This window comes from Aythya ferina (assembly GCF_964211825.1).
Source record: "Aythya ferina genome assembly, chromosome: 3".
NCBI lineage: Eukaryota > Metazoa > Chordata > Aves > Anseriformes > Anatidae > Aythya > Aythya ferina.
In genome coordinates, this window is record NC_140298.1 from 44,064,128 (window position 1) to 44,080,395 (window position 16,268).

The 16,268-nt window shown below is 39.1% G+C and overlaps 1 protein-coding gene across 1 annotated transcript in view; it reads left to right on the plus strand.

Moving 5' to 3' along the window:
* WDR27 (WD repeat domain 27) overlaps positions 1-16,268 on the plus strand; it is a 119,321-nt gene that overhangs the window by 45,883 nt on the left and 57,170 nt on the right. Inside the window, exon 22 of the mRNA XM_084513690.1 lies at positions 7,295-7,397. Within this exon, the coding sequence (XP_084369816.1) occupies positions 7,295-7,397 (103 nt within the window). The remainder of the gene's footprint in view (positions 1-7,294; positions 7,398-16,268) is intronic.

Below are 16,268 nucleotides of genomic sequence, written 5' to 3' on the forward strand. Positions count from 1 at the left end.
TTATCTCTTTTACAATTTTTATCTCTTCCTATCTCTTTGGTGAATGTATTTCAGATATCATAACCCCCCCCCCTCCCCTCCCTTACCTCTTCCCCCCTTTCCCTTCCCCCCAGAAGTCAAGAGTAGCACTGATTCATAGGAATCTCTTCCTGTTGCCTCTATCATTTAATGTTCATCTTTCCATGAAAAAAATGGTGGATTCAAGTATAGACTAAGTCTCCTTATCCCACAGTCCTGCCTGCTTTCAGTAAGTATGTTCATGAAGACATAGGGTAGTGAGAGACAGATTTATTTCTGTAACCCACTGCTCTAAAATTAATGCATAGAAAGAGCAGAGAAGTCTAATTAGGGAAAATTCCATTCCCTTACAATAAAACCATGGCAACCCCAAATGGCAAACTAGACTAAATACCAGCTGCTTTATTATGTTCGTGTCCTTTAAATTTCACATGACAGTTCTTCTGGCTTACCAGTCTGTATCACTTCAATTTTGTTTGTTTCCTCCAACTTGCAGATTAGATAATTGTGATTTATAACATCCAGAATAAAGAAAGTTTTTTCCATTCATGATATTAGGGGGAAACCATGAATTCAAAGTGCTGTCCTCTGCACTTTATCAAATGTTTAGAATATTGACTAAACACTTATGCTACAACTAATTTTGTTTGCCAGCAAAGTTACATGAATACCCTTATCTTCATGATTGGCTGATATTGAGAAAAATCATCTGTCCAGATTTCGGCAGCAATCTGCTGTTTCCCTTGTATGTCACATTCTAAGCAATCACATTCATAAGAGAAGTTCCAGAATGTGAAGCAGTGAAAGCTTTTCTTCTCCAAGGTGAATTTCTTCCTTCTTGCTTATCAGTAAGATGTGGCTAAAGCCATAGTGTTTTACAGCTTCATCCGTTTTTATGACACTAATTGCATGGCCTGGCTATGTCTCAGATTTTCAGATAGCTTAACTTGAGCTACAGATTGCACTGTCAGGGCCCTGAGTGTACCACTGGGCCCTAACTGTCCTGAACAGCCTTGGACCCCCACCAACACACTCTGCACCTTGCTCCAGGTACTCCTTTTAAATGTAGGCTTGGGCATTCAGTCTGCCAGAAGCATATTGTAATTACACCTGTCTCAAGTTATGCCTCCAGCCTTGTTTTCTGCATGAACCTTAGACCTACCTTGTTGGTAGTGTACGTAGCTTTCCTTGGGTTCTGTTTGCAGCCCAGTCTTCAGGAAGTACCTTTGGCACATGTTACAGTCTTGCCTCCATCTTCATCCCCTGCTGCTCCTGGACTCCATGGATGTACACTAGACGTGGTTCATCACCTCTCCTTTTCTGGGACTTCCAATGGACCTTGTTATCAGCTCAGTACAATATCTGTTCAGAAGTTTTTCCTATCTCTAGATGACCTGGAAGACAGTTTCTATACATTTCTGAGGAAAAAGCCCTTCAGAAAGGATGAAAAGCAGGACCCAGGGAACTACAGGCTGGTCAGCCTCACCTCAAGCCCCAGGAAGGTGATGGAACAATGAATTCTGGAAAACATTTCCATAGGCATGAAGGACAAGAGTCATCAGGAGTATTCACCATGGATTCAGCAGAGGAAGTGATGCTGGACCAACTTAATAAACTTCTGTGATGAAATGACTGGCATAGTAGACAAGGGGAAAGCAATGGATATAGTCTACGTAGACTTTAGTAAGGCTTTTGACACTGTCTCCCATAAGATTCTCACAGAGAAGCTGATGAGGTATGGGATGGATGAGCACAATGAGGGGGTTGAAAACTGGCTGAACAGCCAGGCTCAGGGGGCAGTGATCAGTGGCCAAGGCCTACTTGGAGGCCAGTAACCAGTGGAGTACTCCAGGGGCCAGTACTGGGTCCAATCCTATTCAAAATCTAATCTAATAATCTGGATGATGGAGCAGAGTACACCCTCAGCAAGACTGCAGACAACACCAAACTGGGAAGAGTGACTGAAATGCCAGAGATCTTCTGGAGAGACCTGGCTGGAGAAACAGACTGGCAAGAAGATTGAGAAATTCAACAAGAGGGAGGACGGACTCCTGCACATGAGGAGGAACCATCTCAGGCACAAATATATGCTGGGGGGCGCCTGGCTGGAAAGCAGTTTGGCAGAAAAGGACTTGGAGATCCTGGTGGACAACAAGCTGAATGTGAACCAACAATGTACCCTTGGAGCAAAGAAGGTTAATGTTGTTTTGGGCTTCATGAGTAAGAGTGTTGCCAGCAGGCTGGGGCAGGTGAGCCTCACCATGGCTGAGTAGAGGTGAAGGATATACCTGGAGAACTGTGTCCAGTTCTGGTCTCAGTATTACAAAAATATGGAGCTACTAGGCAGAATCCATCATAGTGCCACAAAAATGCTGAAGGGACTTGTGCATCTCTTCTATGATAAAAGGTTGGGAGAGTTGGGACTATTCAGCCCAGAGAAGACAAGGATCCAGGGGGTAGAGGGAGAGGAATCTCATCAGTGTTTGTAAATACATTGAGAGGCTGTAAAGAGGGTAGACCCAGTCTCTTTTCAGTGGTGTCCCGTGGCAGGACGAGAAGTGATATACACAAACTGAAACACAGAATGTTCCCTCTAAAAACTTTTTTTTTTTTTTTTTTTTCTACTGTACAGGTGACTGATCACTGTCACAAGTTGCCCAGAAAGCCTGTAGAGTCTCTGTCTTTGGAGATACTCAAAGGCCATCTGAGCATGTTCCTGAACAACTGTCTCTAGATGATCCTGCTTGAGCAGGGGCTTGGACCTGGTGACCTCTGGAGGTCCTGTCCAGCATCAACAATTCTGCGCTTCTGTGAAGCTAGCACTTGCTGTTCTCTACTTATTACAGAGATACAGAGATGAAGAATTTGCTGGGACAGCTGTTGTGATATGTAATAAGAAAACAAGATGGAAAAGGGCAGTTAAAACCGGGAATTAAATTGCAAGGGAGGAGTGGGACAGTGGTGATGTTCTGTCAGATGTGCTTGTTTTATATGCAGAGGTGGGAAGAGCTGGGAAAAAATACCATAGCTCCATATTATTGCCATTTAATATATATTTTTGGTCTTTTTAGAGGACTGGGCTGCTACTGTGTTATGTTTGGGGAGGCAGATGTGAGAGCTGCTAAATTACCTTTTCTGCTACTGAGATTGTCAGGGGTAAGATGTTATGAGGAGCCCCCAGCCAGTATCACCTTTGGTGGCAGCAGCAACATGTCTCTGGCTCACTCTGAGGAGTTGAGGAATAGAAATTCAGCTGCTCTGTGTTTGCTGCTGAAACAGCCATTTCTCATCTCTTTCTGGAATAAAAAGCAGTGTATGCTTATTGGACCACAGTGAAGACTTTGGAAGAATATTGGATTGTTTGGAAATACTGAATTTCTTCTGCGAATTACTCAAATTCATGATAATGCTTTGAAGGAAGATCCGAGATAAAAATCAGTTTCACCCTCTTTCAGCCTCTGAAAAGATTTGCCAATTCTTTATACAAGACAGCTTTTGACATTAAGGTAGTATCTCCAGCTCGTATTATGATCTTGTGCAACTAGATCATAAGCTCCCCTGGCAACGTACTTTAGTAGAATTTCTGCAGCCACATGGAACTCATCTCATACATTTTCTAACAGTTACACTTTGAGAGCATTAGGGTCAGACATGCAGTTTGAATGAGTTACCTTCAATTTTCAGAGACTTCAGTTTCTATCTTTACTGTGAACTAACTGCTTGATGTCATCCTGAGCAAGATATATGTATATACATACCCAGAATTTGATTACTTCTTGGTCTCTGCTCAACCTGAGGATCCCATAATTTTTCATCTTTTTTTCTTTTTCTCCCAGAGATTTGAGTTATCTTGTTACCTGAGGATAACAAAGGAGAAATGGATAAGCAGTGTTTGGAGTTCCTCCAAGTTTGAGATTGGGGATACATCAAAATATACAGGATGGGGAGTGTGTGGTCCCTGCTGGATTCTGTTGGTGAAAGCATCCCGAGCTCCTTTGTGAAGGGTTCAGTGTGTGTTTTAAATGAAACCCACATGTACAGAACATCTGAGGTAGCTACTACTTCTGTCAAGTTATACTTAGATTTTCATAGTCTCAATGGATTGATCTGCTTGTATTGAAAGGTCTCTGAACAAATACCAGAGCACTGGGACGAAGTGATAAAGTAAAAGGCAAGGTGGTTAAAAAAGAAGAAAACTTTGGTCTGCTGTCAATTTTGAATGCAGCGAGAAGAATTAAATACTCATTCGTGACGATATTCCCTGATTTATAAAGATGTGTCTTATTCTGGTATCATTCTCTTACAAAGACAGAAACACCATGTTACATTTTTTTCCCCATAATATTCTACAAGTTGTTTGTGACATAAAAAGATACATATTTTGGAAATTAGACTAAAAGCTGTACATTGGAAAACATAGGGAAAACTTGGCTGTTTGCTGTCCCTTGCAATTACCAGATGTTTGCCATGGTAACTCCTGAAAAGTTCTGACCAAAGATTTATTCTTAGGAGGCTGGACAGCATGCCAGCTGGCCAGGGAAAACCTGCAATATCCAAAATAAGTTTGATCACCACCTGTTGCTACTTAACAAAATGGAGGGAAAAAAAAAAAAAAAGCTGAAATAAAAGAACTCATAGAATAAGCTAAAATTATATGCATTATATCAATTTATTCTAAGATTTCTTTTCACTTCTTTTCATCACTGTGGTACCTGGGGATATGTGGAGTTAATAGACATTATATCACAGTTTCTGCTAAATTCTGTGGAAAATTTAACTAGAATCAGTTTTTTTTGGAAATGTTTTAGAGCAGGATTTTGAGGGAGCAGGATAGTAATACATCCTGATTATAATGGCGATTCTGAGTAGGAAAACAACTAAAAAAGTGGAATCCAGGATGTTAGTTATTACTGTGGCTGTACTAGCAAGGTGGCAAGTGGTACTGCCCTATGACTCAGCCTTTGTTTTACATTGCTGTGGTGTAGCATAGAAAAGATCCGTGGAAGCCTTGTAATTGTGTAAGTTCTTAAGCATCCATTTGTAGGTAGAGTAGTTGAGTTATTAGTCATAGCTGCAAAGGAGTCAAATTCTCTTGCAAAGAAGTTGTTGTCACTGATTTACTAGGAGACTTTCCTGTGAGAAAGAGACAGTTTGTTAGGGAAGTTAGCATTTACAGGCCCTGAGAATGAGGGCTTAAACACTAGGAGCTAGTCTTCATGGCTAGTGGTCTACTTAAAAAAAGAATGGTGATTCCAAAGGCATATTCAGGAGTGACAGAGAATATATGAATATTATTTGCCTCTTTGAAAGTGTAATTTATGTATGTATTCTGTGACTTGTCTTCCATTACATAATCTTTGGATTTATATGTGCTAGAATGCTGTGTTTGAGAGGAGACTGAAACAATTGCTGCTGTCCTTTGCTGACAACAGGAAACTTGAGTAGAGGCAGGTTATTCATTGATTAGTTACTGGAAGTCCATGGACATCGACCCAACACCTATGGTGGAAACTGCAGCAGAAGAATGTTTTTATATATTAGTCATAGTAATTGACTGTCTCTATAATTTACCTTTTTTTTAAAAAAACAAAAACAAAAACAAACAAACAAACAAAAACAAAAAAAAAACAACCTGCAGTGTTCTCTTAAACTGGATTGTTTACAGGATTATTATGGTAGAATTTGCCTGAAGTTAAAAGTCTGGTTACTCTATACTCAAAATGTCCATTGAAATCAGTAGTTTTGTTAGACAGAGGTTCAGCCAAATATGCGCTGAGAGTTAGGCTCCATAAAATGATGCATTTACATGCATTCAAAATTGTCCTTTTTATGGTTTGCTAAGTGATAGCCATTGGATCAGTCTCAGAGTGATGTTTTTGTTTAAGTATGCCTGTTTCACCTGGGTGAGCAAGATCAACTTGGCATTCAGACATACATGTGTGTGTAAAAAAGAGCAATGTGGTATAAAAATTTAGACATTTCTGCACGCAAGTTCAGTCAATTGAATTAACACAGTGTCTGTAATTTCACTGGCCAGGGAAAAGTGCATATCACAGGTGTTGGCAGGAGTTTTTACTCTTTCAAATTGGTTCCTGGACTTAGCATACATGAAAAGAAGAACGTATGACAGCTGTATAATGGCAAAGCTTTTGTTTTGTAAGGAGAAAGGCAATGTGATAACATTCATAATAAAGGCAAAAGAAAAATGCAGATTATTATGTGTTCTGAAACGACACTTTCTTGTGGGTATAAAAATTAACATTTGAAATGAGGCACACATTTACAGATAATCATTCTGAAAGGGATTGAAGCTCCAAGTTGTACATGTAAATTACTTTTAACATTAAAACAACTCTAAATCAGACTTTTTTCCATAGTTTTGTTGTGACTACAAAACTATCACAGTTCTTTACAACTGAGGATTTTTTTTTTTTAAATGGATAGTAGTCTTCATCTCACTTGAAAAATATATTTTTAAGTGGCCCAAGTGTGCTCAGCTATCAAAAACTTACTCCACATTGCTAGTTATGCTGCTTTGCAGTATTAACATTAAAAGTAAGAAGCTAATTCCTTATGTTAAATTTAAATGTATTCCTTCCTTTAGACTGAACTAACAAAGATAAGTAAGAAGCTATCTACAGTTGTACTGTAGATAGATTTATGACTTTGGAATGTCATTTGTATACTGCCATTTTTGATTTTACTATATTCAGTAAATGAGTGCGTGGAGTAGGAATGCAAATAGCAATGCAGATTAAGTATCCAGATTTAAGAAAATCTTAAAAAAAAAAAAAAGTATAAGAAAAGCAAGCAATAATTATTTACATTATGTTTCAACATGCTGCATCTTGATTTCATAGAAATGTCCTGAGGGAGATTTATAAAGCTTCCCAGTGCACGCTGGCTTTCACAACACCCTCCCCTTAAAGCAGGGTTGTTTTGGTTTTCCCTGCTGAGATAGCTAACTGTGGGTAGTTTGACAGCATGCTTCACAGCTCCTCATTTCTAGACTATCTAGTGATATCTCTACCTTTGTAAACAGAACAAGGCCGAAACATGAGTTTAGCATTGCCCTGTAGTATTGTGTGTTCATTTTATTTCCAGTTTTCACAACACTTTGGGACAGAGTTATTTATAACTTAATTTGTGAATTTGCCTTAGTTATGTTTGTAGACTGAGGAAAATGAATAAGACTTCAGCAGAATTTCAAGAAAATGGTAGTAAAAGAGTTAGGTTGTTTTTGCTATTAATAAGACTTCCTGAAACTCTTCTAAAGGTGTGAACGTCGATTTGAAGGGCACAGTAGCCGCTGCTACCCATGTGGAATTGCAATATCTCCTTGTGGGCGATTTATAGCCAGTGGATCAGAGGACAAGTGTGTAAGTAATGTTTTTATTTATTTTTCTTCAAAACTGTAGGAGCTGCTTGTATTGTACTTAACTTAGTCCCTTCATGCATGTTCCTAGGATTCAGCTTAATGTGCAAAGTATTATACTATCATATACCTAATTACTATGTAGCAGCCACATCTGATTCCTATTCTATAGTTTCTTTGTTTTGCCTGGTTTTGGTAAATCCCCAAGCAACAAAAGTTTACCAATTTTAGTAACTTGTTAAGACCTTATTTCTCAAAGTTTTCATAGTGTTTAACTGAATTGCCACATGCCATCAAAGATGATGAGAACGGTATCCCCGGTAGCACAACTTTATGTAGCATGTGTATTGTGTATATTATCTGCCCGCTAGGAACTATGCAACCACTACAGGTTAATTTACTTAATCTACCAAATACAGAGTGATGAAGCTTTCATTACTGGTTTTGTATGATCCAGTCATGCTACAAAGTGAAAAGGCATCCAAATGTATTTATAACTTATTAAAATTTACGGTGACTTGGAATGCATGTCCTCCCAAGACAAGATCTCTTCTTACTCCCTGTCAACTGTATTTAAATTATCTACACTTAGCAAAGAGTCTTGATTAAAAGTGTATTGCTACCTTTTTGAGTATGTACCTAATTTTAACTCAGTAAGTCCTGCATTGTTGGCACAATGTTTTCCTTGGTGTTTTCTAAGAGATAGATGCTTGCAAGCTTGTCGTACAGGCCTTTGAAATTGGGCTGCTCTCACTGCATGGGGCTGGGTTACTTATAAACGCATCCTTCCAAAACAGTTGGTTACAAAAACTGTTTAACTTTCTTCTAGGTCTTTCTAGGTGACTCATTAGGACTATGACACAGGGTTTCTGGTCAGCTTCAAATTCAGAGCAAAAGGAATTTACTGTTATGGCCAGTTTTGAAATACTGGCTCCAATCATGTGTGAAGGTTAGAGATGTTATTGGCAGATTGCTGGAGGTTTGGCAGTAGCTAATGTATTCTTGTCATTCCCATGATAAAAAATATTCTTCAAGTTTCTGGTAATTTGTATTTGAAAATGTAGTTTGTGATACAGTATAAAAGTTTCTTGTGTTGTCTGTTAAACAAAATGTACCTAATATTGATCCCAGCTTATGACATACAAGGTATAAATATATTTAGTTGAGATTCTAATTAAGGTCATTGATGAACGGTATAAAAAGAGGTGCAGTTGTAAGGCCTTTTCTCTTTTGTGTTAAAGTTTTTGTTTGCAATTACATTGACAGAAGAGAGAGGCATAGAGCATGGTTTTGCCAGTAGTCCAAATTTTTGGCACATGGTTGCTCATCGTAGGAAGCTGAATAGCTGGACTGCGTCCTGCTCCAGTTGGCATATAGTCCCTGGTGGGCACAGTGCCAGTCAATACTTTTTAGTGTGGCTCTTGGGTTGGAATTTTGCATAATTTGTATCACATGTCTGTGGAGATCTTTCATTGTTCTTGTTGCCCCCTTAGGAAAACTGAGTCAAGTTTCAGAGTCTGAGAAACTTGCAGAAACCTTGCTACAACCCTACTGTTAGGACAAAATACAGATCTGGGGCATTGTTAGAAGACTTCTCTTTGAAACATTGACACTGGATATACTTTTGTGTTTCCTTTGAAAAATAGAATTGAGCATGGCACTGAATCGGCCATTCATATTGTTAAACTAATAACATCCTGAGAGACAGACTGGTGTGCAACTGTAACAGTGTTAGATTATCAGGAAGCCTGATATTTTTGCAGATTATATTCAATGAATGAACGTCCATGGGAATTGGTAAAAGTTACATAAAAATGGAGGAATGTGAATTATATAAGTGAATGTCCATTGAAATTCAAAAAAACTGCATAAAAATGCATCAGTGTGGATAAAAGGTTATTTGGTTATCTTGCAACTTTCCACTGACCAGTAACTGTGTCTCAATCATCTTGGCATTTGATTTATCAAATGTGTTACTTGCACCCCATGGTTAACAAATATGATTGATTTTAAAGCCAGAAGGGGCAGAAATAGAATATAATTGAGAGACATTAATCTTGAACTGCCTTTTATATTTCACAATATGTAACGTGTTTGACAGAGAAGAATATGTGCTGGCTGCATTGATTAACAGCAAAATCAAAACCATATTCTTACAGGGCACAGAATCAGAAAACTAAAATATGATGTTATAAACAAAGGGCTGCAAATTCTGCCTGCCTTTTACTCTGCTTATGAAGTATACAGCTTATTTTATACTACAACAGCTTGGTATAGCTTCTGTTTGGCTGAAGTAACCCCTTGTTTTTGTAGGAACTGCTTTTGTGGCTGTTAGTATGAAAGCTGTACATATCGTAAATCCTGGCTTGAAAGTGTTCCCCTACCTGCCTACTTCCACTACTTGAACCTTTATCAAGAACTATGTAGGAAGTGGCAGTCTGATCAAGGCAGGTATCCACAGTATCATGGTTTTGAACTGTGGTTATCCTTTCCATAATTTATAGTGATTAGAAAACCTAGAAAGTTAGTGTTTCTTATATCAGTTCCTCTCTCCATCTTAAATAGCCTAAGTCTATAAATGAGGCAGGTTTACTTTTTTGACATGATTTCTGGCCATTTTTCAGGTGGACAGTTTGAGGTTTCTAACTATCAAGCAATAATGCTAAGGATGTTAGACAAATATTCCAGTTGGGCTGAGATTTCCATTTTCCTGGGCTCTGTAGAAATATGTTTACCTAAATATTTTCTGACCAAAGAAATCTTATTCTGAAAGGATAAAAATATCTGGAGAGTATGAAATAATGATTTTTAAAATAGAAATAGCTAATCCTTTTCCTGTGCTCCATGTAGTTCTAGTTAACTGTTTTACTTCATGTCTAATTAGGTTCTTCATTTTTGTCTTTGAAGACCTTGAGGCTCTCTGAATAAAGTCCAAGTTTCCAGAAATGAAGTAGGGAATGCAGAAATAGAGATTTGGGTCTTTAATTGTTTTCAGATTCATGTTTGCTCTCTTTGAACTGTAGATTTTAAGGGGCATGTTTTGGCCCCAGTGTTGAAATGCAATTTGCTAGCATAAAATTCTATGTCCATGTCAAGCCTAAAAGATTGGGCTCACAGTTCACGCTGACTGGCTTATATTGAAAACCTAGAGTTTTTTTGGTATAAGAGGTGGCTACCTCAGTAACAAAAATGCAGGGGTATTGTATTTGTATATGCAGGGGTCTTCCATTTTATTTATTCTCTTGGTTAAAGTATAGGATTTTGCCTATAGCAATGCCTTCGAAACATTTTCCAAATCCAGGATTAAGTGGATTTTCTCCAAAATGTGAAAGCAGCAAAGCTAGAGAGAGTAGGAGACAGGATACGTTGATTTCATGCTTATACATCAATACTAACCACTTGCAGAATTCCTAAATGTTTACATTTGTGCAAAAATTGGTTTTACAGTGGATTCCCATTATACAAATGATGCTGGATACAGAGATTGGTCATGGGGGCATATCCGCAGCATTCTGCAAGCCTGTGAATGGTTGCTTGTTGCAAACCTGGACATAGTTGTACTTGCTGACTAGGTTGTATTCTACATCTGGCATAACATAAACAGTAGAACTTGTTTGTAGTTGACAGTTCTAAATAGTTACAGAGGTTGTTATTCCACACAGAATTTCAGACCTACTGAGCAATATTCTTTAATGTTTTATTACCAGATATTTATTTAGCCATAAAATTGACCATTTAAAATCAGAGATCAGAATCTCTTTACAACTTTCCATATTGGATTAAACTAGTAAATTCCTCGTTAAGGATTTAAAAAACAAATAAATTGCAGTACATATCAGAATTCTTAATTTTTGTCTGTAATTATATCAATATGTGTAGCTTTAAAAATATTTATTTTGCCATTCTTAAATGTATTAAAAATGCAATGCTGCTTTCTGTTAAACTCATCATCTGCTTTCCTTGGTCGGATATATTTTGGCTTTGAGTAACCGTAATGAAAGGAGCTTTATTATTTGAAATAATTTATTCCCCCCCCCCACCCCCACTTTCCTTAGTGCATGAATTCCTTTTATTGGACATCTCACAGTATCCTGACATTTTGATGTTTTATTCACTGTAGAGAAACACCTTTTTGCTTCAGCAAAGTTTCAAATACTGTTCCTTAAAAACATACAAAAACAAAAAACACAAAATTTTATGAAAAGAAAACAATTTCAATGTTTGAAACACCCTGTATGAGCTTTAGCAAATCACTTTGTGATGAGAGAGGCTTTCTGCTATAGATGTACATATATAGTGGAAATAGGACATCCTAATAGAACAGGCAGAAGAAGACTGGCCTGGCTGAACAAAGAGCTATTATGAGATCAGGAAAAAAAAAGAGGGTTTATAACCTTTGTAAGAAGTGGCAGGCCACTCAGGAGGCCTACAAAGATGTGAGGCTGTGCTGGGAGAAAATTAGAAGGGCTAAGCCCAACTGGAGCTATATCTGGCTACTGCTGTTAAAGACAATAGAACATGTTTTTATAAATACATAAACAAGAAGTTGGATGTGGGGGGAAACATAGTGACAAGAGATGAGGAAAAGTTTGAGGTGCTTAATGCCTTCTTTGCCTCAGTCTTTAGCAGCAAGACCAGTTCTAGGTACCCAGTTCCCTGAACTGGTAGACAGGGAGAGAGAGCTGAACAAGGTTCCCATAATCCATGAAGAAATGGTTAGTAACCTGGTAAACCACTTAGATGTAAGCAAGTGTATGGGACCAGATGGGATTCACCTAAGGGTCATCGTTTATCAGCAGTCCTGGCAATTCAGGGAGGTCCCAGTCAACTGGTGACACCCATCTATAAGAAGGGCTGGAAGGGGGATCCAGGAAGCTACAGGCCTGTCACTGACCTCTGTGCCAGGGAAGCCAATGGAACAGATTATCTCAAGTGCCATCACGTGGCACCTACAAGGCAACCAGGTGATCAGGTCCAGTCAGCATGGTTTTATCAAAGGCGGGTCCTGCTTGAAAAACTTGCCTGCCACAAGGTGATGCGCTCGGTGGATGAGGGAAAGGCTGTGGATGTGGTCGACCTAGGCTTTACTAAGGGTTTTGACACTGTTTCCCATAGCATTCTCCTGAAGAAGCTGGCTGTTCAAGGCTTGTATGAGTGTATGCTGCTTTTGGTTAAAAACTGGATAGGTGGTTGGGCCCATAGAGTTGTGGTGAATGGAGTTAAATCCAGCTGGAGGCCACTCACTAGTGGTGTCCCCCAGGGCTCAGTACTGGTGCGTGTCCAAAGACAGGCAACAAAGCTGGTACAAGGTCTAGAGAACAAGTCTTGTGAGTGTAGCGGGTTTACATGGCAAGGTTTTGGTAGTGGGGGGCCATAGGGGTGGCTTTTGCGAGAAGAATCCAGAAACCTGCCCCATGTTAGATAAAGGACCCACTGCTGGCCAGAGCTGAGCCAATAAGCGATGTTGTTTTTGCCTCTGTGAGAGCATATTAAAGAAAGAAAGAAGAAAACAACAACAACAAAAACTGTTGGTAGAGAGAGGGTGAGAATCAGCCTTGCAGGCACCAAGGTCAGTGAAGAAGGAGGGCAGGAGGTGCCTCAGGTGCCAGAGCAGAAGTTCCCCTGCAGCCTCTGGAGAGGATTTTGGTGAAGCAGGTTGTCTGCCTGTGCAGTCCATGGTGTAAAATGGTGGAGAGAATTTCCATGCTGCAGCCCATTGAGGAGACCATGGTGGAGCAGGTGGATCTGCCCTGAAGGAGGCTGTGGCCTGTGGAGGACTCCTGCTGGAGGAGATTCTGGGCTGGAGCTGCAGCCCGTGGAGAGGAGCCCACACAGGAGCAGGTCTGGGGGGAGCTGCCACCCACGGGGGACCTGTGCTGGAGCAGTTTGCCCCTGACGGATGGACCCTGTGGTATGGACCCATATTTGGAGCAGTTCTTGAAGAGCTGCTGCCTGTGGGAAGCCGCTGCAGAAGCCTTCCTTCAGTTTGGAAAAGACGGCATCCCATGGGAGGGTGCCCATGTGGAGCAGGGGCAGAGAGTGACCATGAAGGAATGGCAGAGACAAAGCATTGGGGACTGACTACAGCCCCAATTCACCAGTTCCTTTGTGCCATTCAGGGGTAGGAAGCGGAAGAGAGTGGGTAGGGCTAAGGTGGTTTTGGTTTCTTTTCTTTGTTTCTCACTAATCTAGCTTTTTAATAATAGGCAATTATTATGAGGAGAGGCTGAAGGATCTGGGGTTGTTTAGCCTAGAGGAAAGGAGACTCAGAGGAGACCTTACTGCACTCTACAATTACGTTAAAGGAGGCTATAGTGAGGTGGGGATCATTCTCTTCTCCCAAGCATCAAGTGATAAGATGAGGAAATGGCCTTAAGGTGTGCCAGGGAAGGTTTAAGTTGTATGTTAGGAAAAACTTCTTCACTGAAAGGGTTGTGAATCATTGGAACCAGCTGCCTAGGGAAGTAGTTGTGTCATCATCTCTGGAGGTCTTCAAAAAAAAACATGTAGGTGTAGAGCTTAGTGACATGGTTTAACAGTGGACTTGGCAGTGCTAGGTTAAAGGTTGGACTAGATGATCTTAGAGGCCTTTTCCAACCTAAATGATTCTATGATTCTAATAGTTCAGAAGTTGTATTATTCTATATGTTTATATTATTATCTCTTGAGAGTGATAAATGTATGGTGTCAGTGATATTTTAAGTTAGGTATCTTTGATCAGTAGAGTATGCTATAGTATTGACTTTAGTACTGGCTTTGGAAAAAAATTATGATATTTTCTGGAAATAATGGAAAATTACTTTTAGAAATGTCTGATAGCAATGTTGTGTTAGTACTTATTGTGTCAGTCTATGCTATGTACCAGAGGGCTTGCAGAACAGAATGTATTATATGAAGCAGCGGCAGGGACTATCTGAGGTATTTTGGGTTTCAGTGTCATTGGCATCCTAATTATATTTTGCTCAAGTTATATTTTATATGTCCATATTGTTTAACTCAGATAGGCTTTAAAAGAAAGCATCTGGAGAAAATAGCATTAGTAATAATTGCTGTGGAAAAAACAGGACTGACATTACTGGCAGAAGGAAACCCATGGCAGAGTATGAATGACAGCAGCTGTGACTACCTCTCTGCCAGCTATTGTTGGAGGAAATGTATCCCTTTCCAAAGAAGAATACAACTTTGTATTGCTCTCGAACCTTGGTTTCTTGGACTATTTGGAGTGTGGTTGGCTTTTATGACTATTATTATCCTATGAGAAAATACCCCATATTCAAATGTAAGCAAAACAGGAAGTCAAAGTAGATACGAATACCCAAGTTTCATTTTGGTATGCATGCATATGTAATAGCTGTTTATGTACAAAAATGGCAGTGAGATGCTAAAAGTACATGCATAGAGACTTATAACCACAAGTCATGTGTTTTCTGTATGTATATCTCAGTGTACACCTCTGAAGAATTTTATGTATTACGTATGTCCTGTTGTGCTTCTAGCTGATAACATTGTCCTTGCAAATTTATTAAGATAATACAGTCCATTGTAAAACTAGTGAAATTCCCTGTTATGCTTAAACACCCGAATGAGTGTCTGCGTTTTGTGAATCTCATAGTATTTCTGTCAAACAGTCAATACTAGTACACAAACAAGGAATGGAATTATCGGTAAAGTTAATACAGAAGACATTTTTAGCAGCAAAGAAGAATTTCCAGAGTGGGTATGGTCCAACTGTGCTGTTTCTAGTTGTAACTAGAGGCGAGGTAAATTTTCCTAGAACAAAGTCTTCAAGTAATAGTTCTGCACTCTGCCAAACCAAAATATGTTATAAAAGTGAGAGTAACCTAAATACAGCAGTGTTTGGTGCTACATAAATAACACAGACAGACAGATAAAAACAATCATATATATGAGGGTTTGAAATTGGTTAATTAAATAGAAACTAAAATCAGGGAAAATATAAATTGGACATTTCTAAGAAGGGAGAATTACAGAAGTAAAGCTGAGCTATGGTTAGATCTGTTTAAATTTCCGCACTAAAAAAGGTTATGTAAAGCATGTTAACTATAACTGTCATCATACTGATACATTTGAAAAGTGTGCCCTGTATTTTGAAAGATCTGAACTTGATCATATTTATTTTTAATAATGAAGAACCTTATTAGTTTTCAGCATTTGGTGAATTATAATCTTATAACCTTTGGTGGTTATATGAAAGGAACTCAGATGGAAACTGGGATCCTATAGTAGTTGGCAATTTCCTGAGACCACCAGAACAACAGCCTCCTCAAGTGACATTAGAAAGGGAAGGGACACTCAAAGGGCATTTGTATTTTGGAGACAGCCTTGAAAAGGCTCTCCCTACTGCCATTGTATAACATATCTCAGAACTAAAAAGTGCTAATCAGTGCTTAGGATATTTGTGAAACCTGTTTTATTATGTGTGGAGTTGGCACTGATGCCTGTAGTTACGGTAGTCTAACACTTTCCACTATAATTCTGTTTTCAGTTGCTTATAACTGGGAATGTTTTGTGCTGAAACTTTCCATGCTGGGTGTCTGCTCCAGGCTGATTGTTATTTTATATTAGTATAAGTAGTTTAGGTGCTTTTTAAGCTTGACATTTAGGAAAAATACATGGTTCAGTGGGAGATGCAGCTCCAGTGTAAACAGGGAATGGTGGAATGCAAGCCAAACAATTCTATCATGTAGCATGGGACTATGCACCAGGCTTGATGGCACTGATGGAGGCAAATGGAGACTAATGCTTTACTAACAAATCCAGATGTCTTTCATAAAAGTGTAAGTAAAATAATTTATTTTCCATCAGAGGCTCTAACACTTTCATCTTCCGGAGCTCATTTGGAATATTAGAAGTA